We start from the raw sequence: 24,933 nt of genomic DNA, 5'->3' as shown, positions 1-24,933 counted from the left end.
GGAAATATTAAACAGTGAGGTGGTCTCCAAGCAACCAACAGACTTATCTGAACACAGTGATATCACCAGCCCATTAGACGATCTTGAAAATTGTCCCAATTATCCTCTCATCCCTCAGGCTCTTCACCAGCCTCACCTGCAGAACACAATCATGTAGGCTGTGCAACTCAACTCCTGCTCTCAGTGGTCAACCCTGTCTAGGATAGGCATCCAAAGTATTCTGGTACGTGACTATTCTATGTCTCTATACCATACTAGTTATCTCCCTCACTTGAAGAATTTGTGCTGTTTTGGCTCCCTGCAAGTGGGCCACCCAAAATGACAACCTTCAAAAAAAAAGGGAGGCCTACGTGAGTAGGTATACACAGAAGTACATTTCCTTCCCATTCCCAGGCTGGTAAGAACTCTCCTCTTTACATTGAAGAGTTATCTCTGGTAATCCCCTCCTAGTTAATGAGGAGGTAGGGGAAGCAGAACATATTAAACAGCAAGGTTCAGAAAGTAACTAAACAGGTGCCCAGACCGTGTTCCATGGACCCATCAATACTTTCAAGGATTGAGCAAAATAATGAGAGAAAGACAATTTCATCATATCTCCGGATAAGCATTGCAAACAGTTAAATACTTGGAGTACATTAATTATTAAGGAAACACAAATGGAAATCATAGCAAGGATTTTGTGTAAATATTAAGAATGGGCACCAGATTCGTGGTAGTGCTGTATTGTCTAGTCTTAAGAATCATATTACTCATATGTTCTTCTCCCCAAGATTGTTATCTTTTGAAGCAAATGCCAGGGTTACTTCCATGATATGGATCCACAAGCAAAGCTCATAAATTCTCCTGTCAAATGAGAAAAACTCCAATTTTTAGCAGGTTCCAAGTGTACATACCAATTGTATGGAACAATGGCATCATGCCTTGGGAGAAACAACCCAGGTATCAGGTTGAGATGAAGGTAAATAAACTCATGATTTTGTTGGAATGGCAGTTGTAGTTTAAGATCATTGCTCTACCACAACAACAATATATTTAATGGGGAACTTCAAGATGTTATTTTGCTCAAGGCAACAGGGAAACCAAGGTAAAACCAAAGCAACTTCACAAACTATTATGTGAACTGTATCTGAGTAGATCAACTTATAGCAACACCTAAAATAATTATAGTGCTTCCTTTAAATTGTTAATATTTTCAGAATATGCTACAATCCTGAAAAAAAAGAACCAAGTAATTAAAACCTTGTACTAAATATATCCAACATGGCGGCACGCAGAGACGCAGCAGCTTCTTTGACTCCCAATAATGGCGCCAGTTTCAAATTCTTGAATCTCAAGGTCCATTCAGAAAGCATATCTTTGTGAAGCAGTTAGAAAGAGAGATAACTTATTTTATAATGTAAAGATATTCATTTTGGCATAATTAGCTGTAGCTAATTAACAGTCAAACTAGAGATGCTGTTGATAATTACAAATTAAAAAAAAAACAGAAACACAAAATGCCTGCTGAGTTCTGCCAGCATTTTGTGTTTTTATTGATTTCCAGCACCTGCAGATTCACTCGTGTGCCTTAAAAACAGAACTTGTTTTGGAAGGTTTATCTTTTAATTATTGTTCAAGAATAAAATAAAAAAATAAAAGAAAAATGCCTATCAATAATGTTAAGCTCCACCCTCCTTAATACTTACATACTTAGCATCAGGTTGCCCAGCCACTGATCCCACTGCAGCAGTTGTACTTCGCATACCAGTATCACCTTTGCTTTGTTCTTTAGACTGTGCTTCCACTTCATCAGGGAGTTTGACATCACCAACCCCAAGCGCCTCATTCTTGTATTTCTTCACAAACTGCTCCATCTGTTTCACCTCATTAACAGACAACTCGTGGCACTTTTCAGGATCTTGATCATGAGCAGGCAACTGCTTAGCCAACTGCTTCTTTCGATACTGTGCTCCTTCCGAGCCAGCCACTGGCTGTTTCTCTTTTGGTAGCAACTCCATATAGCGCACAGCCTTCAAAGGAAGAAATTAGCTGAATTAGTAAAGCTTTCCAAGTTTGTGAGTCAGGCAAGATAACTTTTTCCCTTATTTGCCTCTAAGGAAACACGCAGAAGATCCAACAGCTGTTCAAAGACAAACGAGTTTTCCAACTGGTTATTCTCCCTGTACTCATCACACCTGCAGTTTAACTAAGGATTTTCCAGTTCCAGATAAAGCAACAAGATAAATGTGTAGCTGTTACGATGTACGTACATCTGGAATGGCAAAATGCCAAAGTATTCAGGCTATTCCGGCAAAGTATTCCATAAAAAGTATTGGGACACATTGTTCTGATGTTTGGACCTTTTTCTGCATTTTTTAAAAATCTTTTTTCTCATTTTGAAGTGTGCTGTGATCATCTCAATTCATAAAGGAGGTTAACAAAATATTGATCAAAAAAACCCATCAAAATTTAAAATCTGACAGTTTTTAAAAAAATCCAGATTAGAAGATTTAGAATAGAGACCAATTTGCAATGGTGCTTTTTGAGTTAGTCACACATCTGTAAAGTACTTCTATCTACTCACCAATGCTTGATTTTGGACAGGTGGGGCCCACTCATATGTAACGGTTTTAAAGGATACATCCTTCTTGGCTGCTACTGGATTAGTAAGAGTCACCATGTTGCGCTTGTAGACAGGCACGCCATCAGTTTTAAGTTTTGCAATAAGACCAGTGTATTTTGTATCTTCAAATAGTTTGCCCACTTTCTTGTCTTCTTCATTAGTGATAACAACATCATGCTCTTCCTGACCACACTTACAATTACGGCAGATCTTCCTGTGAATTTAGAGACATCAAAAAGCATAGAGATTTGCAGATTCTATTTATTCTGAAGTACAGTTGCAATCAGAGTGAATTAATCTTGCAAATATTTAATGAAAAAGCATGCTGAGCATATAATGGACAAAACAGAAGCAGCTTCATATTGAGCACAGGAAGTTGTTGATCTTCCCCAAGCTTCACATGATATCCTCATATTTCCTAGTCATCAGTGACAAAGCAAAAACCACACACTGTGTTCTTGTTTCTTCAGAGAAACAATGACATTACAAAAGGAAAAGATCTAAAATGAATAAAAGGCAAATAAAATTCAATCAGAAAAAAAAGCCCATAAAATAAAACAAAATTGGAGAGCTACAGATATGAAACAACTTTAAAAAAAAATACAAAATAACTTTATTACAATTTCAGTGAAATAAACAGCTATGGACTGAATGTTGAGAATTGAACACACATTCACCACCATCTCTGGCAGTTCCATCAAAAAAGAGGCTCATGCAGGATTTGAACCCAGGATCTCTCGCACACAATGCAAGAATCACACTCTTGTGCAGGATTCCCTAAAGGTTAATTTGTAAGTTGAGTCTGTGGTGAGGAAGGTAACTACAACGTTAGCATTCATTTCAAGAGGACTAGAATATAAAAGCAAGGATGTAATTTGAAACTTTATAAAGCCCTGGTGAGGCCTCACTTGGAGTACTGTGAACAGGTTTGGACCCCCCACGTGTTGAAACTGAAGAGGGTTCAAAGAAGGATAATGTGTATTGGGTTATAAAGTAAATTGGGATAAAAGTGAAATTTTACCCCTTACCAAAGGAAATTATAATCAATGTCGATTAGCAACTCAATTTCGATGGTCAATAAATGGGATAAAATATTTAGGTATTAGAGTTAATAATGATGTAAAATATTTATATAAACAACATTATTTGCCATTATTAAAAAAAATAAGAGGATCTTGATAAATGGATGATGTTACCAATAACATTAATAGGTAGAGTTAATGCTGTAAAAATGAATATATTTCCTAGATTGCAATATTTATTTCAAACTTTACCAATACAATTACCTCAGAAGTTTTTTCAAGAACTGAATAAATATGTAAAGAAATTTCTTTGGAAAGGAAAGATGTCAAGAATATCATTGGAAAAATTGACACGTAAATTTGATTTAGGAGGGTTACAACTTCCAAACTTTAAGAATTATTATAAAGCAAATCAACTTGGATTTATTGCGTCTTTTTTTGATGAAGAAAAACCGGCATGGATTAGAATAGAATTAGATAAGATAGGAGAAAATATACCAGAAGATTTTATATATAAATGGGAATCCAAATGGATACAGGAAAAAAAAGAATCTCCTATATTAAGACACCTGATTGATTTATGGAATAAGGTAAATATGGACGATGAGATAAAGAAATCTTTATTAGCAAAAAGGACTTTAATTCAAAATAGGCTTATTCCTTTTACAATGGATAATAAACTTTTACATAATTGGTTTCAAAAGGGGATTAAATATATAGGTGACTTTTGAAGGAGGTATATTGATGTCGTTTGATCAATTAAAAAATAAATATAAAATATCAAATAACACTCTTTTCTGTTATTTTCAATTAAAAGCTTATTTACGAGAAAAGCTGGGACAAACAATGTTGATGCCAAAACCTAGTGAAATAGAAATATTAATTCAGAAAGGAAAAATTAAAAAATTTACATATTGTATGTATAATTTGATTCAAAAGCAGACAATTAAATGAGGAATTCATAAATCAAGACAAAAATGGGAATCTGATCTGAATGTTAAAATTGATGGAAAAAATTGGTCAAGATTATGTTCTGATAGTATGAGAAATACAATAAATGTTCGACTTAGATTAATACAATATAATTTTTTACATCAATTATATATAACACCACAGAAAATAAATAGATTAAATTCAAATATGTCTGACCAATGTTTTCGATGTAAACAAGAAATTGGTACTTTTTTTTACATTCTACTTGGTCTTGTTTTAAAATTCAACCATTTTGGATTAATTTAAGACTTTTATTGGAACAGATTATTGGAGTACAACTCCCACATAGTCCATTATTATTTTTATTAGGAGACATTGAAGGGACAATAACGAAATTTAAATTGAATAAGTATCAGAAAAAATTTATAAAAATTGCTTTGGCAGTAGCCAAAAAAGTTATTGCAGTTACTTGGAAATCTGATTTAAATTTAACTATGGATCATTGGAATAATGAAATACATAGTTGTATTCCACTTGAAAAAAATTACGTATAACCTAAGAAATGAATATGATATATTTTTGAAAATTTGGTCACCATACTTACAAAAGATAGGATGAGATACATAGGTCCTTTGAAGATAAAATTATAGTAATTGGGGAAAGTGAAAATAAATATCAAAATTATTTTGAACTCCATGGAGCATGTGGGGATCCTCTGATATCCAGGCAATCTTTCTTTTCTTTCTTTTTTTTTCTCTTTCTTTAGATAAGGGTTGGGGGGGGGAGGGTTAATATCATTTTTCTTGCTATTTTATCACCACATTTATTCTTTGTAATCTCTAAAATTCAATAAATAAATAATATTTTAAAAAAAGGATAATGAAAATGATTCCAGGATTGAATATGAAGAGTGTTTGATGGCATTGGGCCTGTATTCAATAGAATTCAAAAGAATGATGAGTGATCTCATGGAAACGTATTGATAGAGTGCATGCAGAGAAGATGTTTTCTATGGTGGGAGAGCCAAACCAGGCGACACAGCCTCAGATGAGGGTGTCCTTTTAGAACGGAGATAGGAGGAATTATTTTAGCCAGAGTGGTGAATGTGTGGAATGCTTTGCCACAGTCGGTTGTGGAGACCAAGTCTTTATGTATATTTAAGGCAGAGGTCGATAGATTCTTGATTGGTCTGGGCATGAACGGATATGGAGAGAAGGTAAGAGATTAGGGCTAAGAGGAAAATTGGATCAGCCACGATGAAATGGTGGAGCAGACTTGAAGGGCCAAATGGCCTAATTCTACTCCTATACCTTATGGTCTCAACACAAAAAGTGATGAAGTTAAAAGTTCACAATACACAGACATTAAATGAAACCACAATTTGCAAAGTTATGAAAACACAAGTTTAAGAATTATAAAAACTTAATATTAAACATACACAAAAGTTACATGATGTTGTACTCTTATCTGTGCATTTACTAACTTTTAGTTGTGATTGGATAAATCTGCCATTGTAACCATGAAGTATTTATAAGTGAGGTCTAGCCTCTACATTTGGGCTGGCTGCTGGTGTAGTATCAGCACTGGACTTTGAGGCAAATGGTTATGAGTTCAAGTCCAGCCAGGTCTCAATCTGGGCAACAGTACTATCTGTGCAGAAAGGCCAAGCAATCTACTTCTGTATTTTGCCACAAAAAAACCCATGAACAACTCCAATATCCATAAGGTTGCCATGAGTCAATGATGACTTGACAGCACTCAACAACAGCCTCCACATCAGTTTATACTCAGGCGTCAGAAAAACCTTAGAAGGTCGACTTTTAAATTCTATATGCAACCAAGCTACTGTTTACATTTGGGAATCAGGAATCTGCATGTTGTAGGAGATTCACGACTAGTGCCTCTATAGTGTACGGAGTTATGACTGACAAAAGGGATAAATTATCAGTTTGATACCAGCAGATTCTTTGCTGTCCAAAAGGAGTTATGAAATGTTTCATGCAACAAGGCACTGATGATTAATAAAATCATAATTCTTCTTTGACTCACTTTCTTGATAGCACTGTGTAATAATTGTGTTAATAGTGTTATTTAATGTGAAGAACAATGAGACTGTGGATCACAGTGTCATGAGATTCCATTTGTTACTTTGGACCATTCATAAGCTATTGCCCAGATCAAAGATGAGTCAGCTTTTAACACAAACAGAAACTCCCATATGTCCTCCTGGAATACATTAACTCAACCTCTCACAGACATATATGTGCATGAATTGTTTATAATGTACCACACATTTCAGTGACAGAACGCAGCCTCCAGTGATTTCCCACTTATGGATATAAGACTAACAAAAGGCCTGGAAGAAGTTTGCTTCATTACTTTAATAAATTATAAGCAGGTCCAGCATTGGCTGACTGGTAGTGTGGGTGGCACAGATCCTCAGTTCACCGAACACCAAAGTACAAAGAACAGCTGCAAGGAATTCAGTTCAATTGTGCACAATTCAGTCATATCAAAACCATCAGAAAGTTTTGGCCATCAATACAGAACAAAGCTTCAATGTCTTGACTACTGGCAAGAACAAGCAGCATATGTATTGACAAGGCTGGCCTTGGAAATCTTTCAAGATACACCGGCCTCCTGACTCGGTGCTCCACTGAGCAAAAAAAAAAAAGAGAAATTATACAAGCCACAGAAAACTAAAAGCAACTCAACAGCACTTATGAACCTTAACTGAATGGGATGAAGACCTGGAACAGCTATCCCGAGCTGTGAATTTGAAAGAAGCAGGAGTGGAGTCCGGAGAGCATAACAAGATAAAGGGCATCAGTGCAATGGGGTGAAGACCCAAGGGGAAAGCGAGAATATGTAAATTGATGGACAGCAAAGGGATGAAATAAGTTGAAACAGACAAGGCTAATCTGGGAACAGCATCAGAAGCAGCAGCTTGGCAATTGGTTGGCATTTTGTGCAGTTATCCTTTAAGCTAGAGTGGTTTAAACAGTGTTATATTTATTCCAGAAGGAAATATGCTTTAAACAAACTTTCTAAAAATTCTTAAAATTCTATCACTAGATGCCTAAAGAGTGCAGATTTTCAGTTTAATTTATTCCTGTTCTGTACAATTTAAACTACACTGACTTATATTCACATCCAGATATTTAATAAATTACTTAAATTAATTCTAATAGCAAAATGTTGTGTAAATGTAAAGAGAAAACACTGGAAATAATCTACAGTGCAGGTTAATGAGCTTCCAGTTAAAGTGATGAAAAGCGAACAAGTGATGAATTGCTAACTGTTTCTGTTTGCAAACACTACCTGACTTGGTGAGTACACAATCATTTTTGTTCTTTTTTCTTTTAAATTCAGATCTCCAGAGCTTCAATTTTATGCTGTTAAGTAGCACTTCAAAAATTTTCTTCTGCAAACTCAATGCAGAAATTTCATGAAACTTGCACAAAGATTGTGAGCAAGTTTTTGTCTTTGAGGCTAATGGGAAATTTACTATTGTACTTTAAAGGTTACTTTTTCCTTGCCAATGTTTTGCTCAATTGTTCAGTCTAATAATGGAAAATAAATCTAGGCCATTTTAATGTGTGGGAAGTGTGCTCAGCTCTCTTCAACTAATTTTCCTCTTGTAGTATTAATTTACAGTTCATAAGTGCTACTTGAGTTGACTTTTGTTGATAGCAATTTTATCATTTTTTTTTGAAAAAGCAAAGCTTCATTCAGCTGTCAGGAGAATACAACCTGAAGCTAGTGGCAATGCCCAATAGTAACTGTTACATTTCAATAGCCTCTCCAGCAATGGAAAAGCAAGCTGTCATGGTTTAAATTAGTGCAATATTACAGACATTTTTATTGTGACTGAAGAGGCCTTGAATGGCTGCATGTTTCACTAAGCACACACCAGCCTGCAGGGAAAGACAAACATAAGGGTGACATTGTACTGTAGAGAGGCACAATAGTGCAGTGGCAAGGGTAACAATTTACAGTGCCAGCTGCAAGATGGGGGATCAATTCCTGCACTGTCCGGAAGGAGTTTGTACATTTTCCCCATGACCATGTGGGTTTCCTCTGCATGTTCTAGCTTCCTGCCAGATTCCAAAGACGTACAATTTAGCTTTGGTAAGTTATGGGGATACTATGTGGCACCTGAAGCATAGCAACATTTGCAGGCTGCCGCAGTGCATCCTGGATTGGGTTGGGCATTAATTCAGAACAATGCCATTCCCTGTGTCTTTCAATGTACCAAATGAGGCTACTCTTCACTAAATTGGATAAAAATAGCAGTTATATCGACTGTAAGAATAGAATATAGTATCGTCAACCTTTAAGTATTCAAACCAGCCAGTTAACTGGCTTGCTTGCTGCTCAAGATTGGAAATCATTTTCTCAGACAACACGTCCCATCAGCCACAACAGGAATCCATCACTGTACCTGCATCAGGACAAATCTCAATCCCACGATTGAACTAGGCACTGCAATAGCATTAGTTTTAAATACTGTCCTCAAATTCATTAAAATGACTGGAGACAGGTCATCACCGGAGAAAATTATATTTTCCTCATAGACTAGGTTGACTGGCATGAGATTGGAGAGATCAATTCCCCAATGTAATGCCAAGAATTCAGCACAAAACGTTCCAGAGTTGGTGTCAATCAGCGGATAAGCTGACATACATCACTCAGTATGTTCAAACACCGTATGCTGCCATGTGCGATACTCGTCGAGTTCTGACAGGTGGCAAACTGGAACCACAAATGTCAGTTAGTAAGAATTCATTACACAAGGACAGATGGAGGTTTCTTGTAGAGGCTGAAGGAGGGTGTTCCGGAAGCTGCCAAGCGAGGAGCCATTAAAACTGTGCCACGTAAGACAGCAGATTTGATGGAGCACTGAAGGGTTGGGTGAGGTTACTAATATGAATGAAGAGATCTAGGTGAAAGAGCAGAATTTTGAAACTGAACTGTTGTAGGATCAGTGGCCGATTTAAACAAAGAGCACATGCTAAGGAGAGAGAGTGACGTGGCAAGTGTGAGAAAACAAATTTCAAAGTAAATTTATTATCAATGTAAACACTGTAGATGTCACCATGTACAAACTTGAGTTAATTTTCTTTCAGGCATACACAGTAAATCCACGAAACATAATAGAATCAATGAAAGACTGCACCCAACAGGACAACCAAACAACCAATGTACAAAAGACTATTATTTTGGTAGAGGCAACCTAGGTGGCAACGCGGAGATATATTTATACCAAAGGAGCGCGAGGTGCTCCTTCCCTCCACTAATCTGCAGGTCACGTGCTTAACCCCCACAATCAGGATCCCGTGAAGCCTGGTGGACAGTCGTACGAGCAGTTGGTGCACATCACAAGTCCTGGTTATACAACCACTGACACCAGGCAGTCAATCTCTGAATATTAATAATGACTGGGGTCACCCGTCTCATAAAGATATTGCCAAGAAAGGAATGGCAAACCACTTCTGTAGAACAACTTGCTGAGTACAATCACAGTTACAGGCCAAGATCGCCCATGACACGGCCATAACGATGATGATACAAGGCAACCATCTACTACCACTTTCTGGCTTCTCACACAAAGCCAGAGTGGTGGAATATGGTTGTCTCTCTGGCTGGCCTAGAGGAGTGCTGCAGGGATCAATGCTAGGTTAATTGTTATCTACAGTATTTCAATGATCTGGATGATAATGTGGTTAACTGGATCAGCAGGCTTGCGGATGACACCAAGATTAGGGGTACAGTGGTCGGGGGGGGGGGGGGGGGGAGAGGGACTTAAAACTTGCAGCTAGATTTGGACCAGCTGGAAAAATGGCCGATGCAATTTAATGCAGACAAGTGTGAGGTGTTGTACTTTGGTAGGATCAAATGGGGTATGTCTTACACAGTGACCCGTAGGTCAAGGAGTGCAGGATCTGGGAATAATTCATTGGAAGTGGCAGAACAGGTAGATAGGGTCATAAAGAAAGCTTCTGGCACATTAACTCATGATAGCCAAAGTACTGAGTACAGGAGATGGGATGTTATGTTGAAGTTGTACAGGACGTTGGTGAGGCCTGATTTAGAGTATCGCGTGTAGTTTTGGTCACCTACCAACAGAAAAGATGTAAATAAGTTTGAAAGAGCACAGAAAATTTACAAAGATGTTGCAGGGACTTGAGGACCCGAGTTTTAAGGAAAGCTTTAATAGATTTGGATTTATGAGCAGGTTGATGGGAGTAGGGAGGTTAAATCATTCGGCATGGACTAGGTGAGAGGAAGGGCCTACTTCTGTGCTCTACTTTTCTATAACTCTGACTCAAGTAAAGAGATCAGGAGATGAAGAGTCCTTGAAAGAGTTCAAAGGTTGTGGAAATAGTTCAGTGCTTGTCAAGTGAAGTTATCCCCATTGGTTCAAGAATCTGATGGATGAGGGGCAATAACTGTTCCTGAAGGCTCCTGTATCTTCTTCTTGATGGCAGCAGCAAGAGAGCATGGTTTGGGCGATCGATGCTGCTTTCCTGCGACAGTGTTTAGATGTGCTCAGTAATGGGGAGAGAGAGCTTTACCCATGATGGACTGAGCTGTATCCACTACTTTTTGTAGTATTTTCCATTCCAGGGCATTAGTGTTTCCATACCAGGCAGTGGTGCAGCCAGTCAATCTTTCCAGTACATCTATAGAAGTTTGCTAAAGTTTTAGATGCCATGTTAAATCCTCACAAACTTCTAAGTAGAGGAACTGCCAACTTCAGTGTTGCACTTACATGCTGGGCCTAGGACAGATCCTCCGAAATAACACTGAGGAATTTAAAGTTGCCGACCCTCTCCTCCTCTGATGAGGATTGGCTCAAGGACCTCTGGTTTCCTCCTCCTGAGCCAATAATCAGCTCCTTGGTCTTGCTGACACTGAGCGAGTGGTTTGGTGGCACCACTCAGCCAGGATTTTCAATCTCCCTTCTACATACATGCTGAACAGTCACCACCTTTGATTTATCTAATGGCAGTTGTGTCGTCAGCAAATGAAATATGGCACTGGATTGTGATTAGCCTCACAGTGAGGCTATAATGCGAGTAGAACAGGGTGTTAAGCACACAGGACCTGTGTTGATGGAGATTGTGGAGATGTTGTTGCCAATCCAAACTGACTGGGGTCTGTGAGTGAGGAAATCCAATTGCACAAGGATATTATTGATCAGTTTTGAGGGAATGATGGTATTGAATGCTGAGCTGTAGTCAATCAAGAGCATCCTGATGTTTGCATATTTTATGTCCAGATGTTCCAGGGTTGAGTGAAAAGCCAATGAAATGGCATCTGCTATGGACCTTTAGTGCCAGAAGGCAAATTGGATTGGATCCAAGTCACTTCCCAGGTGGGAGTTGATATATTTCATCACCAACTTCTCAAAACACTTACTTCATCACAGTGGATGCAAGTACTACTGGATGATGGTCATTGTGGCAGGATACAGTGTTCTTCTTGGGTGCCAGTATAATTGAAGCTTGCTCGAAGCAGGTGGATACATCAGACTGATGAACTGAGAGGTTAAAGATATTGGTGAACACTCCAGCTGGTTTATCAGCTCAGGTCTTTAGTACTCACCCAGGTACTCCACCTGAGCCGGATTCTGGATGCATTCTGTGGGATGATCCTCCTGAAGGACGCTTTCTCGTTGGCCTCAGAGACTGAATGCACTACAATTTGCCCATCACCACAGTAGGGCTACAGCAGAAGCAATCTCAATGGCTCTCCACGAAGCCTTGGATCACAAGGACAATACAAATACCCATGTCAGGACGCTGTTTATTGACTATTGCTCAGCATTTAACACCATCATTCCAACAGTTCCAATCGAAAAGCTACAAAACCTAGGTTTGTGGACCTCCCTGTGGATCCTCAACTTCCTAACTACAAGACCACAATCTGTACAGACTGAAAATAACATCTCCACCTCGCTGACAATTAACCCTGCTGTACCTCAGGGCTGAGGGCTTAGCCCACTGCTCTTCTCTCTCTACACCCACGAGTGTGGCTAGGCATAGCACAAACAGTATTGATAAATTTGCTGAACCATTGGCAGAATTTCAGCTGGTGTCAAAAGGGCATACGGGAGGGAGATATACCAGTTAGTTGAGTGGTGTCACAGCAACAACCTTGCACTCAATGTCAGCAAGACCAAAGAGATGATTGTGGACTTCAGGAAGGGCAAGATGAGGAACACAAATCAATCTTCATCGAAGGATCAGACAGAGGTGGAGACAGTGAGCAATTTCAAGTTCTTGGGTATCAATATCTCTGAGCACTTAACCTGGATGCAACATATTGATGCAGCTACAAAGGCAAGACGGTGGATATATTTCATTAGGAGTTTGAGGAGATTTGATTTGCCAACTAAAACACTCAAACTTCTACAAATGTAGAATGGAGAGCATCCTAACTGGCTGCATCACAATCTGTTTATTGGTGGTGGTGGTGGGAGTGGGGGGGGGGGGAGGTGCTGGGAAGGAACTATTGCACAAGATCGAAATAAGTTGCAGAAATTTGTAAAATTAGTCAGCTCAATTATGGGTACTAGCCTTTAAGGAGGAAGAAGACTAGATTTTGCAAAATGTGTTCTAGGCATAGAATGGTAGGCATCCCTAGTCATTGTATAGCTGTGGTTGAGGGCTGGGATTCCCTAGTGCTGCAGGTGATATGATGATGATAATTTGATAGTGATTTCTTCAAACAAGGCCGAGTCAAGTCCCTGAATATGATTTGAAATGTGTTCAGGTCGGCTGTTTCTTGTTTGGTGATGGCGACATTCAATACCTCTACTGCCTGATTAATGTTGGCTTTTGGTGATATGTAAACTGCAGCCAGGATAGCTGAGAACACTCTTGGCAAGTTAAATAGTTGATACTTAATTGTCAGATGTTCCAAGTCAGGGGAATAAGATTATGACAAAACTGCCACATCTAACCACAACGAGTATCATGAAACACAGACCTCCATCTTTTGTCTTTTCCCAATCTGCAGTTTGTCCCACCCTGTGTATAGAGAAATCTTCAGATCATACCAACACTTCCATTGTGTTTAGAGTGATCCAGATCTCTGTGAAATGCAGAACACAGCAATTCCTCATTTTCCTCTGCCCTTAGGTTCTCAGTCTTGTTCTCCAGCAACTGTACATTTGCTAACAAGGTGCTAGGTAGAGGGAGTTCCACTCCATCTCAGAGCCCCCTTCTCCCTCTCTTCCGGCTATGGCAATGTACCTTCACCTGCTTAAAGATGCTGTACCCATATGCTTGAGCAGCAAGTCAGCTGAGTCTTTCAGAAGATAGTGAGGTCGCTAGTTCATTAAGACTGTTCAAAAATATGTTGTTTAAAGGGAAATTACAAGCTGCAGATTGCAGTGAGAGTAATTCAGAAGGGTACGTTTAGAAGCTTTGTAAGCAGCCCACAACTCACTGCTGTAGTTCACAGGCCCGATTTTGCTCCAGCTTACAGGTGGCAGTATTTGGAATGAGTCTGGTGGAAGGTGGGGAGCAACCCAGTGGAGTACAAATATTGTCCAGATGCACAGATGAAGGTTTCAAAAGTCAACGAGCTGGCATAGGGCAGTCAGGCAATACAAGAGAAGGAAGATTGTAGCTTTGGAAGTGATGTATTTGTATTATTTGAAAACTTATCTTGTGGTCAGATATGGCACCACTGTGAAGAGTTGGCTTCAGCCTCAGACCAGGGAGGACAGAATCACTAAACAATTCAGGGAACTTGTCGTGGAGGCTGAAGACGATGGCCTTATTCTTCAGCTAGAAGCAGGTTTTGCTCATCCAGTACTGGATTATAGATAGGTAGTCCAACAGCATGGCAGTGCAGGGTTCAGAAAAGATGGTGCCAAGTATGAATTGGTTGGTAACAGCCTCTAGGTGTAATGCAGCAGTTCTTGTAAGATTATACTACTCTTGGATGTAGTTGACAAATAAACCAAAGGCACAAGTGATCAGGTGGCAGTGCTTAGACAGTAAATTATTTAAAAATTATATAATTTCAGGGCAACAAAACCTTAGCTTACAATCTAAGTTTATAATCAAAATACAAACTTTTCATCTTTAGTGTGGTACTAGTTAGCCATTTCAAAATACTGCAGAACAGATTTATTGAAAATTTTGCTAGTTACAGTTAGATATTTTATAATGACGTGATGAAGTGGTGATAGAGGTCTTGCACGTCTACCACGGCACTCCAGGAGGGAGCTTCACTTGTGGCAAACCCATCTGAAACTTGGGTCTGGCGATCAATGCTTCATGTAGGATTTTAGTGCCTTTTAATGACCTGCTGACATCTGCTTCCAACTTCGCAAACTGCATTTGTACTATTTTTAATACATTTAATTTTCAGATGTAGCTTTGCTACCTGGGCTGTTGTCAAAAATATTTGATTTAAAAATCAGACCAGTGTGCCTGCCTCTCCCCACTCCCAATCATAAAAACAAGACAATGATCTACTTCAATGGATGTCAACAACATTTTCTTGATTCAGAAACCTATCAGGACGTTTACAGAGGCTGATTTATTTCACTGGCAACAGTTCGTCTGAAGGACTGAGTTGCTTTGGCACCAGTCATTTCACCCTTCCTCGATATAAACGGGCCAATTTAAAAAGTACAATTTAATTTGTGCATGTTAAGCCAATTCCATCCAATCTACCAACTGGGTGTGTGCCCTCTGCAGCAGTGCAATGGCAATGCTGTGTAAGGAAAATTTCTGTACAGCCATCATATTGTTTGTAAGGCAAGGAGAAAATGAATACAAAACCTAAAGTATTGTCATGACTTACATTTGCTGATGACATAATCGGTAGCCAAATCAGCATACAGGAGACTGAAAACCTGGTTGAGTGGTGTCACATAAATAACCTCTCACTCTATGTCAGCAAGACCAAGGAGCTGATTATTGACTTCAGGAGGAGACCAGAGGCCCATGAGCCGGTCCTCATTGGGGGATCGGAGATGGAGAGGGTCAACAACTGTCAATTCCTCAGTGTTATCATTTGAGGATCTCAGTGGAATTAAAACATGGTAGCACCTCCGCTACTTTGAAGTTTATGAAGATTCAGCAAGACATTTAATACTTTGACAAACATCTATAGATGTGTGGAAGAGAGTATATCAACTGGTTGCGTCATGACATTCTATGGAAACACCAATACCCCTGAATGGAAAACCCTATATAAAAAAAAAGTAATGGATACAGCCCAGTCCATCATGGGTAAAGCCCTCCCCACCACTGAGCACATTTACATGGAGTGCTGTGGCAGAGAAAGCAGCTTTCATCAGCAGGGACCCCTCCATAGAGGCCAATGTCCCTCCTTGCTGCTGCCATCAGGAAGGTGGTATAGGAGCCTCAGAACCCACATTCCTGGGTTCAGGAACAGTTATTACCCCTCAACATCAGGCTCTTGAATCAAAGGGGGATAACTTCACTCATCTCATCATTGAAATGTTCCCACAACCTATGGACTCTTCATCTCATGTTCTTGATATTTATTGCTTATTTATTATTTTTTGTATTTGCATAACTTGTCTTTTCCACATTGGTTGTTTGTCTTTCATGTGGTAGGTACACAGTATTCAACCCTGAGATTTGTCTATAATAGTGACAAGCTTATGAATAGATAGCTGGATGATTAAAATATTAGGTTTGTTTGGATATGAGCACGGGTAGAGATTCAATGAGTTAACTGCCTCATTCTATAATATGGGAAGTATATCTCATTGAATGGGGAAAAACTACTGCCATCTTTATAATATTTCTAAGGCAGTCTAGATGAAAATATTTAGCCTCACCTTCAATGACTGTGCTCACAATTCCAATAAGCCTTCAACTGTGGAAGCAGGCCCTAAATAAAGAAATGTAGTGATGTGCCTAGCTTCAGAAATGTTGCAGAGTTTATCATTTGGATTCAAAGAATAGAAACTTTATAACAAGTTTTAACAAAGACTCTGATCAGTTTTCAACCAGAATGTGGACGGCATAACATAAATTAGATTGAATACTTGAGGGAAAAATTATTCCTTCAAAAAGAGGATTAAATTATGTAGGATTCAATTGCTTAGTAAAGTATATTGCCAACCACTTGTGACAATGAATAATTTCATCAGATTTTGCTGTATAAGTTTACAACAAAGCTATTTTAAAATTAACTTTGAAAGCACATTAATCAGAGGAGGAAAATTGAGAACTTAATTCATCCAGAATAATTCAAAAAGTCTCAGGCTGAAATGTTCCACCAAAAACAACTAGTTTTTTTATGTTTTAAAGCAGGGAAGCCCACATTTATATTGTCAAAGATAAACCAGTTACTTAAAAAAAAAACAGGAAAATCATCCTGCAAAATGGAAGTATAAATGAGTCATTGGAGTTTACAGTTAAATCTGCAAACAGAACACAAGCACTCTGGCGTTTCTTGATCACTGCTTTTGGTATGTGAGTACAAGTCTCACAATCTGTCATGGTGAAAATATGCACTCCTTTATTTAAAAAAAAAATCCACTTTGAAACTAATTAAATTCCATCCCGCTGGAGAACATGGCTATCCTATTTTTTAAAAAAAGGATCAGAGGAAGTGAAAGAAGATTGAAGGAATAGTTATTCCGTTTACAGTTAGCTAATTGCATACTATGATGAGACAGAAGGTCAATGTTATTATAGCTGATATATCAATCTTGATAGTTTGTGTAAATTAACTTTAAGTGGAGAGTAATCTTCAAAATAGTTTCTTTTCCTGAAAAGAGAATAATTTCTTCATAAACCTACAGAATAGTTCGCAGAACAAGATTCTTTCGGTTTATAGCTGCTGAGAGGGAGCAGAAATGGAAAGGAGTTACCTACAAATGAGGTGAAGCAAAATATTTAATACATCAAAAAGCAATGGATTTGCCAAGCACAGGAAAGGAGACGGATGCTTTATTTATTCATTAAACATACATTACCTCCAAAAATGGAGTTCAAATCCTTCACATTTATCCTTGCACTTCAGGCATGGGGCTCCTGCTCCTTGTTCATGTCCCAGGGTCATCTATATAGGGTAGAAAAATTAATTGATCAGGAGGAAATTAATTTGGACCACATCAGTATGCATAAATTGATGCAACTAATTATCAGTAATGGGAGTCTCTCTTTGTCAGAGTTGACCAAGTCCTAGCTATCTAGATAGGCAAGCTTGGGCAGAACAAGCTGTTGCCCACGTAGCAAGCGCCCCCTCTCCATGCTTCTGATGAATTCAAAGGAACAGCAGAGACCGATAGAGTTTAGAACCAGCAGCATCACAGTAGTTGCCAGTCAGCATCGAACTTAATGTAGGTCTGCCGTAGGGATTCCAGCTCTGGATTCCACCCCCCACCCCCTGGGGTTTACCCTCAAAGCCTTCCCCGTGAGTGAGTATAGCTGCAAGGCAGTGGAGGTTTGAGATCATAATTTTACTTCTTCTAGATAAAGCTGCCAACCATGGCCGACGAACCCCATCTGCCTGAAGTGACTGGTTTTCAGGCACCAGTAACCCACCTTTACCCCTTCTCATGTCAGTACTGTTTTGCCGGGCTCAGCAGCTAAGCCACACGCGTTAAGAGCTGGAGTCGGTTGTCAGAGGCGCACACTATTGGTAGCATATCCCCTTTACCACCCTGACGAAGGGTCTCAGCCCGAAACGTCGACAATGCTTCTCCTTATAGATGCTGCCTGGCCTGCTGTGTTCCACCAGCATTGTGTGTGTGTTGTTCCCCTTTACCATCCCTGGCTATAACAAACTCATGTAATAAACATTGTTTATTCATATAAACCATTACTGCCACTTTCAATGGGAAAGCAGCTACCTATAGAAAACTAAAAAGTTTCTAGTATTTCATTTAAAAGGGAATATGACCAAGGCAGTCCACCGACAACTGCATTGAACACAAGAAATGTTGCCCTTGTTTTCGATTGAAATTTTAGAACCCGATATGATAAAGGTATCATGATTCTAAATGATTGGAAAAAGACACAACGACTGAAAGGTGAAGGAGTGCTACATAAAACCCACTTTGATTATGTTCTGTAGAGGAGAAAAAAAGATGGAAATGACTATCCCAGAATCACACATGTGAAAGCAAATAGCTTGTAGGATAATTCTAGATCAAATGATAAACTGAATACCCCAACTCCTTAATAAAGAACACTCAAGGTGTTGCTAAACAAATGAACTCCATTTTACATCCAACTCAAATGGAGCAGCCATGGAAGACAATATATTTTGATTTGTGTCAATTAGGTCTGTTTTATGTTCAAGTTCCATTTCTGCAGGCTACAACTATTGAACAAAATGGCTGCTACAGAATTACCATGCAGTAGCTTTATGAACTATAGTCTTATTAGAAGTCAATTAGAAGTACATCTGACTAGCAGTTCAGTACATCTGATTGTGCAGACTCCCCCCCCCCCCCCCAGGCCTTAGTGCCCTAAAAGTCATTTATTTGACAAACATTGTATACAGAACAATCCATCAAACTAGTACAAAAGACTGCAGTGCAATAGAATTTTGCCCTTTTAGGGTCATTTTAAATTGGAGCCAAGTTAAAATATAAATCTCCAATGTAATCCAAGCTTTTTTTCTACTGAATGCATCTTCTTTTCCACCCCCCCCCACAAAAAAAAAAATCAGTACACCATACCAAAATTCTCATTTGCAAATCAGGTTACTAATCATGAATAATAGCTGAGAAATCGGTCACTGATGTTAGCAGATTGAACATTTGACACAGATCAAATTGTTCATTTCACAAAAACATTTACTTTATCCAGATAACTGATGCTAGGGTGTGGACAGCCAACTCATTATTAAAAGGACACCTGGGTGCAGGTCAATGTACTATAGAATGCCTTTCGAGATATCCATGTCTACCAACTGCGAAAAGCAGACAAACCCAGAGTGAATAGCTTAAAAGCATTCTTGGAGTCAGATTTCAGACAATATTACAATGTCTACTGCACATTTTAAACTGACCATAGATCAAATGCATAATGACAGCATATTTTCCCCAACTGCAACTAGTTTAGAGAGTCTGGCTCAAATTATATCTACCAGTGCAGTGGAGAGCTGTCAACGTGTGTTTATACTGGCATGCACATGGTTTACAAATTATGCCTTAATCCTGCAAATTGAGGCCCAAATGCATTAAAAAGGAATTAAATATGGAACTAAACATTTTTCTAAACTGAAGTTTTGGAAAGATGGTCAAATTTAAATAGCCTACCTCATGGGATGCTTTTAGAAGTGCTTCATCATTACGAAGCACAGTTGCTGTCCTAAAATATATATTACGCAACTTCTGAAAACCCAGAAAAATGCAAGTATAGAAAATCATTTCAAAGCTAAATGCAGTCACCATCTTGGACCACTCTGGCTACATCACATCAACATACAACTTCAACCAAGACAGACAAGGGCATCAGACACAAAAAAACCTCAATGACAAGCAAGATCCCTTCTCCAAGTCAAATACTATCCCACCTTGGAAATCCTTCAGATTAGATGTGAACAGCAGCTATAAATTGGTGGTAGCTTCAAAAGTTTGAGAACCCAGAACAATGCATGCATACAATTTCAAAGACAAAAGTTATAATAAAAATGCCAGAACCACTCAGCAAATCAAGCAACCTCAATAGGCAGTGATTCAGGCTGATGAATTCAACAAAGCCCTTCAAAGGCATGCTGTGCTCATAATCATTCTTAAATGGAGGGATTTGCATTCCTTTTCCAAACTAAAGAAAAGGAATAATTTGTCATGATTCAAGCACCAATGACTCATTTCAAAATACTCAAGGAGAGAGAAGCTACCTTTTTGAAATGCGACACTCTTTGCCAAAGTTATTCCTATAGTGTTGATGGGTAGAGGGCTGTAGCATTTGGACCTGACAATGATGAAGAAATTATAATATTTCCAAGTCCGGATAGTGGGCAACTTGGAAAAGAACTTGCAGGTGATGGCATTCTCACTCACCTTCTACCTTTCATTTTGTTGTAGAGGTCATGGGTTCTGGAGATGCTGTTGGACTAGCTTAGGCAGTGTATTTCATCAACAATACACATTATAGCCTTGGTGCAGCAGCGATGGAGGGGAATGACTGATTAGGATGGGGGAAAGGATATCCATCAAATATATTGTTGTGTGCGTTATCAAGCTACATTGCATTCATCCAGTTGCTGGAAAGAATTTCACCACATTACTGAATTGTGCTTTCTCGATACAGACCACTTCATTGAGCACCTCTGCACCATCTGTCACAAGTGGGACTTCCCAGCTGCCAAATATTTTAATTCCAACTCCCATTCCACTGTGTAAGACAACAGCCACCTCGTGCTAGGATGAGGCACCTTCAGGGTGGAGGAGTAAAACCTTGTATTCTGTCTGAGTATTTACCACACCACCGCCCCCCTCTCTGAGCTTTTATTTCTCTCCTGCCTATTTATCCCCCCCCCCGAAGGTCCCTTCTTTCTATTGTCCACTCTCCTCTCCTATCAGATTCTTTCTTCTCCAGCCCTTAATCTTTCCACCCACCTGGATTCACCTATCACTTCCAATAGCCTCATTCTCCTTTCCCCCCCCCCACCTTTTTTTTTTTTTAAATTCTGGCATCTTCTCTTCCTTCTCAGTCCTGAAGGAGGGTGTTGGTCTGAAGCGTGGACTCCTTATTCATTTCCATACATGCTACCTGATCTGAGTTCCTCAGCACGGTGCGCGCTATTTTGGTTGTCAGTTTCAATATCTGCCAAAGGATACCCAAAACTCTGCCCAGTTCTTATGGCCACTGTATTAAAATTGCTGGTCTACTTGATTTCTGGTCCACGTTGGCTCCTTGACATCAATGGAGAGGGTCTTAATGATCGCAATGTTATTAAATATCCAAGATTACTGGACATGGAAAGTATCGTTGCAAGATCAGACTACTGATCTTACAAAATGTGATCACTCTAATCACCATTTAAATAGTTGAATTTGCATACTTTATGATGGGAGTGCAAATGGCTCAGTTTTAAATACCCTTGAAGCGATGAGTCATCTAGTGCTGCTGGTGGTGTTCTAGGATTTGGAGAACTGCTTTAACAGGAGCCTGATCAGAGTTGCTATTTCCAACACTGTGCGCAGTTTTCTACATTCAGCTGCCTACTGCAGCGATACCTCTCCTTTTTAAATTAGCTCATTGAAGTTCTCTCACATCAGCAGTATTTGCCTGTGAATTCATCTCCTTTGCATGTTGGCAGAGGCTTCAGCCTGCACCATCACAAATCTCATACTTTGGTCAAAACATTGACTATTTCTTCTGTTTGCTTGATTGCAAATACCATGGTAAAACTTGAAGAACAGCAACAGCTCTGTTCTGACCTTGTTTCTCTTAATCCAATTAAACCAATCCAAATGGCCATTCAATTCATTGTGCTTTTTAAAAAAAAAACCCCCCGTGGTGCACCAAGTGTGCTAGATTTTTCAATACAGTGACCACACAAAGATTGTTACTGGATTCACTATGAGCTCACAAAAGGCACAAGAAAGTGTGTCTTCAACCCCCACCAATTTAATATGCAAAAGCATTCCAAAATAATGATGTTTTCCAATTTACAAACAAAAAGAGTTCAAAGCTCGGGCCAAGTACAAGGTTTCGATCTCTAAAATAGAACTTCACAAATTCTTTGAAGCTGGTTTTGAGTCCTTGTTTTAGAATAAAAAAAAGGAAGTATCTTTATTTGTTAAAATGTTATACAGTTAAATGTACAGATAAACTGCAGCATCTAATAAAGTTAAAAATGCAGACTTTGAAGACAGTCAATAAACTTCTGATATCCAACATCAGATTGTTATGAACATTAAAGATTATTTTTCTTAAGAAGGCCTTATTAAGGGAGGGAAAGAGGACTGAATTCAGAGAGTCATAAAGTTTAGAATGTCACAAATCAAACAGATAACGACGCTCACTTGTGAAAGGGCATACTCTTATCCTATTGCACAGTACATTTGTAATGTACCCTAATTTAGAAATGAAAGTAACATCTATGATAACAGCTTCCTCACTGAAGCAATGGGAGGCTTTCCTCTTCATTAAACTCTTCCCAGGAAATAAGCATTGAAGATGTCTATAAGTGAAACACTGCAAGTAAAAAACATTTTCAATTAGCAGTTTTACTTAATTTTCAAATGACATCAAAAGTCAAGCTGATAGAATAACATCAAAATAATGATAAATCTACAGAAATATAACTAATTGATCTCTTACACTCAAATAAGCCTTCATTACTGATTCATACACCCATTGATTGAAGTTGAAGATAATCTGAAACTGGCATTAAGATTTTAATTTTTTTTTAAATCACCAAGCTTGTTTTTATGTAGCAACCTTCTTATACTCAGAATAACCCAAACAATTTCAGTGAGTTGATTTGCAGTTACATGTGAGCACTGTTGCAATGTTACAAACAACAATGCAAGAGTTTATCAGCAGCTCTACATTGTTGATGCTGGCGGACAAAAACTTAAAGATTATTCAACTGCTGTTCAGGGCATCTTACACTTCCCCCAAGTATCACAATTATGGATTAGTGTTTGAACAGCTTTTAAAAAAAATTGAGATATAGTACAAAATAGGCCCTTTGAGCCACACCACCCAGTAATCCCCTGATTAATCCTAGCCTAAACATTGGATTATTTACAATGACCAATTAACCCACTAACCAGTACATCATAGGATGGTGGGAGGAAACCAGTGCACCTGGAGGAAACTCCCAGACATGGGAAGAAGGTACAGGCAGTAGTGGGAATTGAATGCATATCATCTACACTGTAAAGCATTGTGCTGACCAGTACACTGCCATACTGCTCAATTGGATGTACAAAGCCAGAAACTAAATTTCAGTCAGGCACTTTATCAAAAAAAAACCTTAAGAGGCTAATATAACACCAAGGTTGTTAAGAACTACGGTAGCTGAAGAGCCCGACTTCAGATGAGACATTAACTTTGTCTGACCAAGGTAGATGAAATTCCACTGTAATACTTTCAAGTTTCCCCATGTCCTTACTAACAATTAACCCTCAGCTGGCATTCAAAAGCACGTTATAGTTGAGACAATTTGGATTGCACAGATTGGCTATCATATTTCCTGCAGTCCACCAGGGATTACAATTCACTATTAGCCAAAGTCTTTTTAAAAGCCCGAAGCAGTGAATGAAGTTCTTTCTTTGCTCCCATCCATGCCGCATTTGTCAGCGTTTAACCTTTGTGACGCATGGCACGATCCAACCCTAGACCTAGCCCCGAACTCGACCTTCAAATGCCTGTTACTCACAGTCAACATTGAGACACTACCCGAGTGGCCAGCACATTGAATGAATGACGTCATTTTAAGCCAGCAGAACCACCCGAGGCCAACTACAACAAAGCTGGGGTCGCATTTCAGTCCTTCACCCTTTTACAGTAGATTTGTGTTAAGTTTTTAAACCTCTCGCGGAAATCGCTCTTCAAGGCTGCTAAATTCCTGCAGGATTTCTCTATCACTCCACGCAGTCAACTCATTGCTAGCTTCTGCTAAATACCATCTCTCATCAGCATTAAATATTTCACTACAGATGGTGCGTTACTTATTAAGCAGGAAAGAAGAGGAAACGATCGAATGGGTGTCGCCCTTCCTTGATAAGATAAGGCATAGATCCGGAGGTAAAGCAAAATGCTAATTTTCTCACCTTCTTCACTTTATTTTCTAGATCCATCTCTTCTAAACGAGACTGGGCAGTAAACCGCTGGTGTTAATGTTTTAAAAAACCGCTCGTGACAGATACAGCAGTAACTTCACTCAGTGCACTTATCCTCTTGCAAATGTTTCAAGGCACTTCCGCTCAATCGGCAATTCACAACATCAACCAATCATAATACAAGGAGAAGGAGTACACTCACTTCAATAAAGACCAATATGTAGCCAATCATAGACTTCCAAAAACACTAACCAATCAATGACCGGCTCTAATTATGAATAGCCAATCCTCTATGCACTGAGAAAGGGAGTGGCTATTCGCAGTCTGGCTCGGTTCGATGAGAATTACCTAGGTCGATACAGTAATTGTACCGTAAAGTAACGCCACCCGTAACGAAGGGTAACATTTCCATACTTTGTGAGGAAAGGGATTGGCAGTTATTATTTAACACTCTTCTGATGAAGATTAGGGTTTTATTTTTGTTACACTAAAGGCGCTGTACAAATGCAAGATGTTTTAGAATTGTCACAGCTCAATTGGAATGCAGGGTAAAGGTTAGAAATAAATGGGGGAGAAAGTAATTTACGTTTACTTTTCTTAGGTGGTCAGTT

At 38.9% G+C, this 24,933-nt stretch overlaps 1 protein-coding gene across 1 annotated transcript in view; it reads right to left on the bottom strand.

Annotated features, from left to right (window-relative positions):
• tes (testis derived transcript (3 LIM domains)) overlaps nt 1–24,484 on the bottom strand; it is a 40,039-nt gene extending 15,555 nt beyond the window's left edge. Inside the window, exons 1-4 of the mRNA XM_073059502.1 lie at nt 24,314–24,484; nt 17,543–17,628; nt 2,564–2,816; nt 1,686–2,009 (exon numbers count right to left, since the gene is read on the bottom strand). Coding sequence (XP_072915603.1) covers nt 1,686–2,009; nt 2,564–2,816; nt 17,543–17,628; nt 24,314–24,340 — 690 coding nt within the window. The 5' untranslated portion in view covers nt 24,341–24,484. The remainder of the gene's footprint in view (nt 1–1,685; nt 2,010–2,563; nt 2,817–17,542; nt 17,629–24,313) is intronic.
• Between the last annotated feature and the right edge of the window lie 449 nt (nt 24,485–24,933).

The sequence above is a fragment of the Hemitrygon akajei genome, chromosome 10 (genome assembly GCF_048418815.1).
Source record: "Hemitrygon akajei chromosome 10, sHemAka1.3, whole genome shotgun sequence".
In the NCBI taxonomy this organism is placed as follows: domain Eukaryota; kingdom Metazoa; phylum Chordata; class Chondrichthyes; order Myliobatiformes; family Dasyatidae; genus Hemitrygon; species Hemitrygon akajei.
Note: the sequence above shows the minus strand (reverse complement) of the source record. Positions and strands in the feature narration are given on the sequence as shown.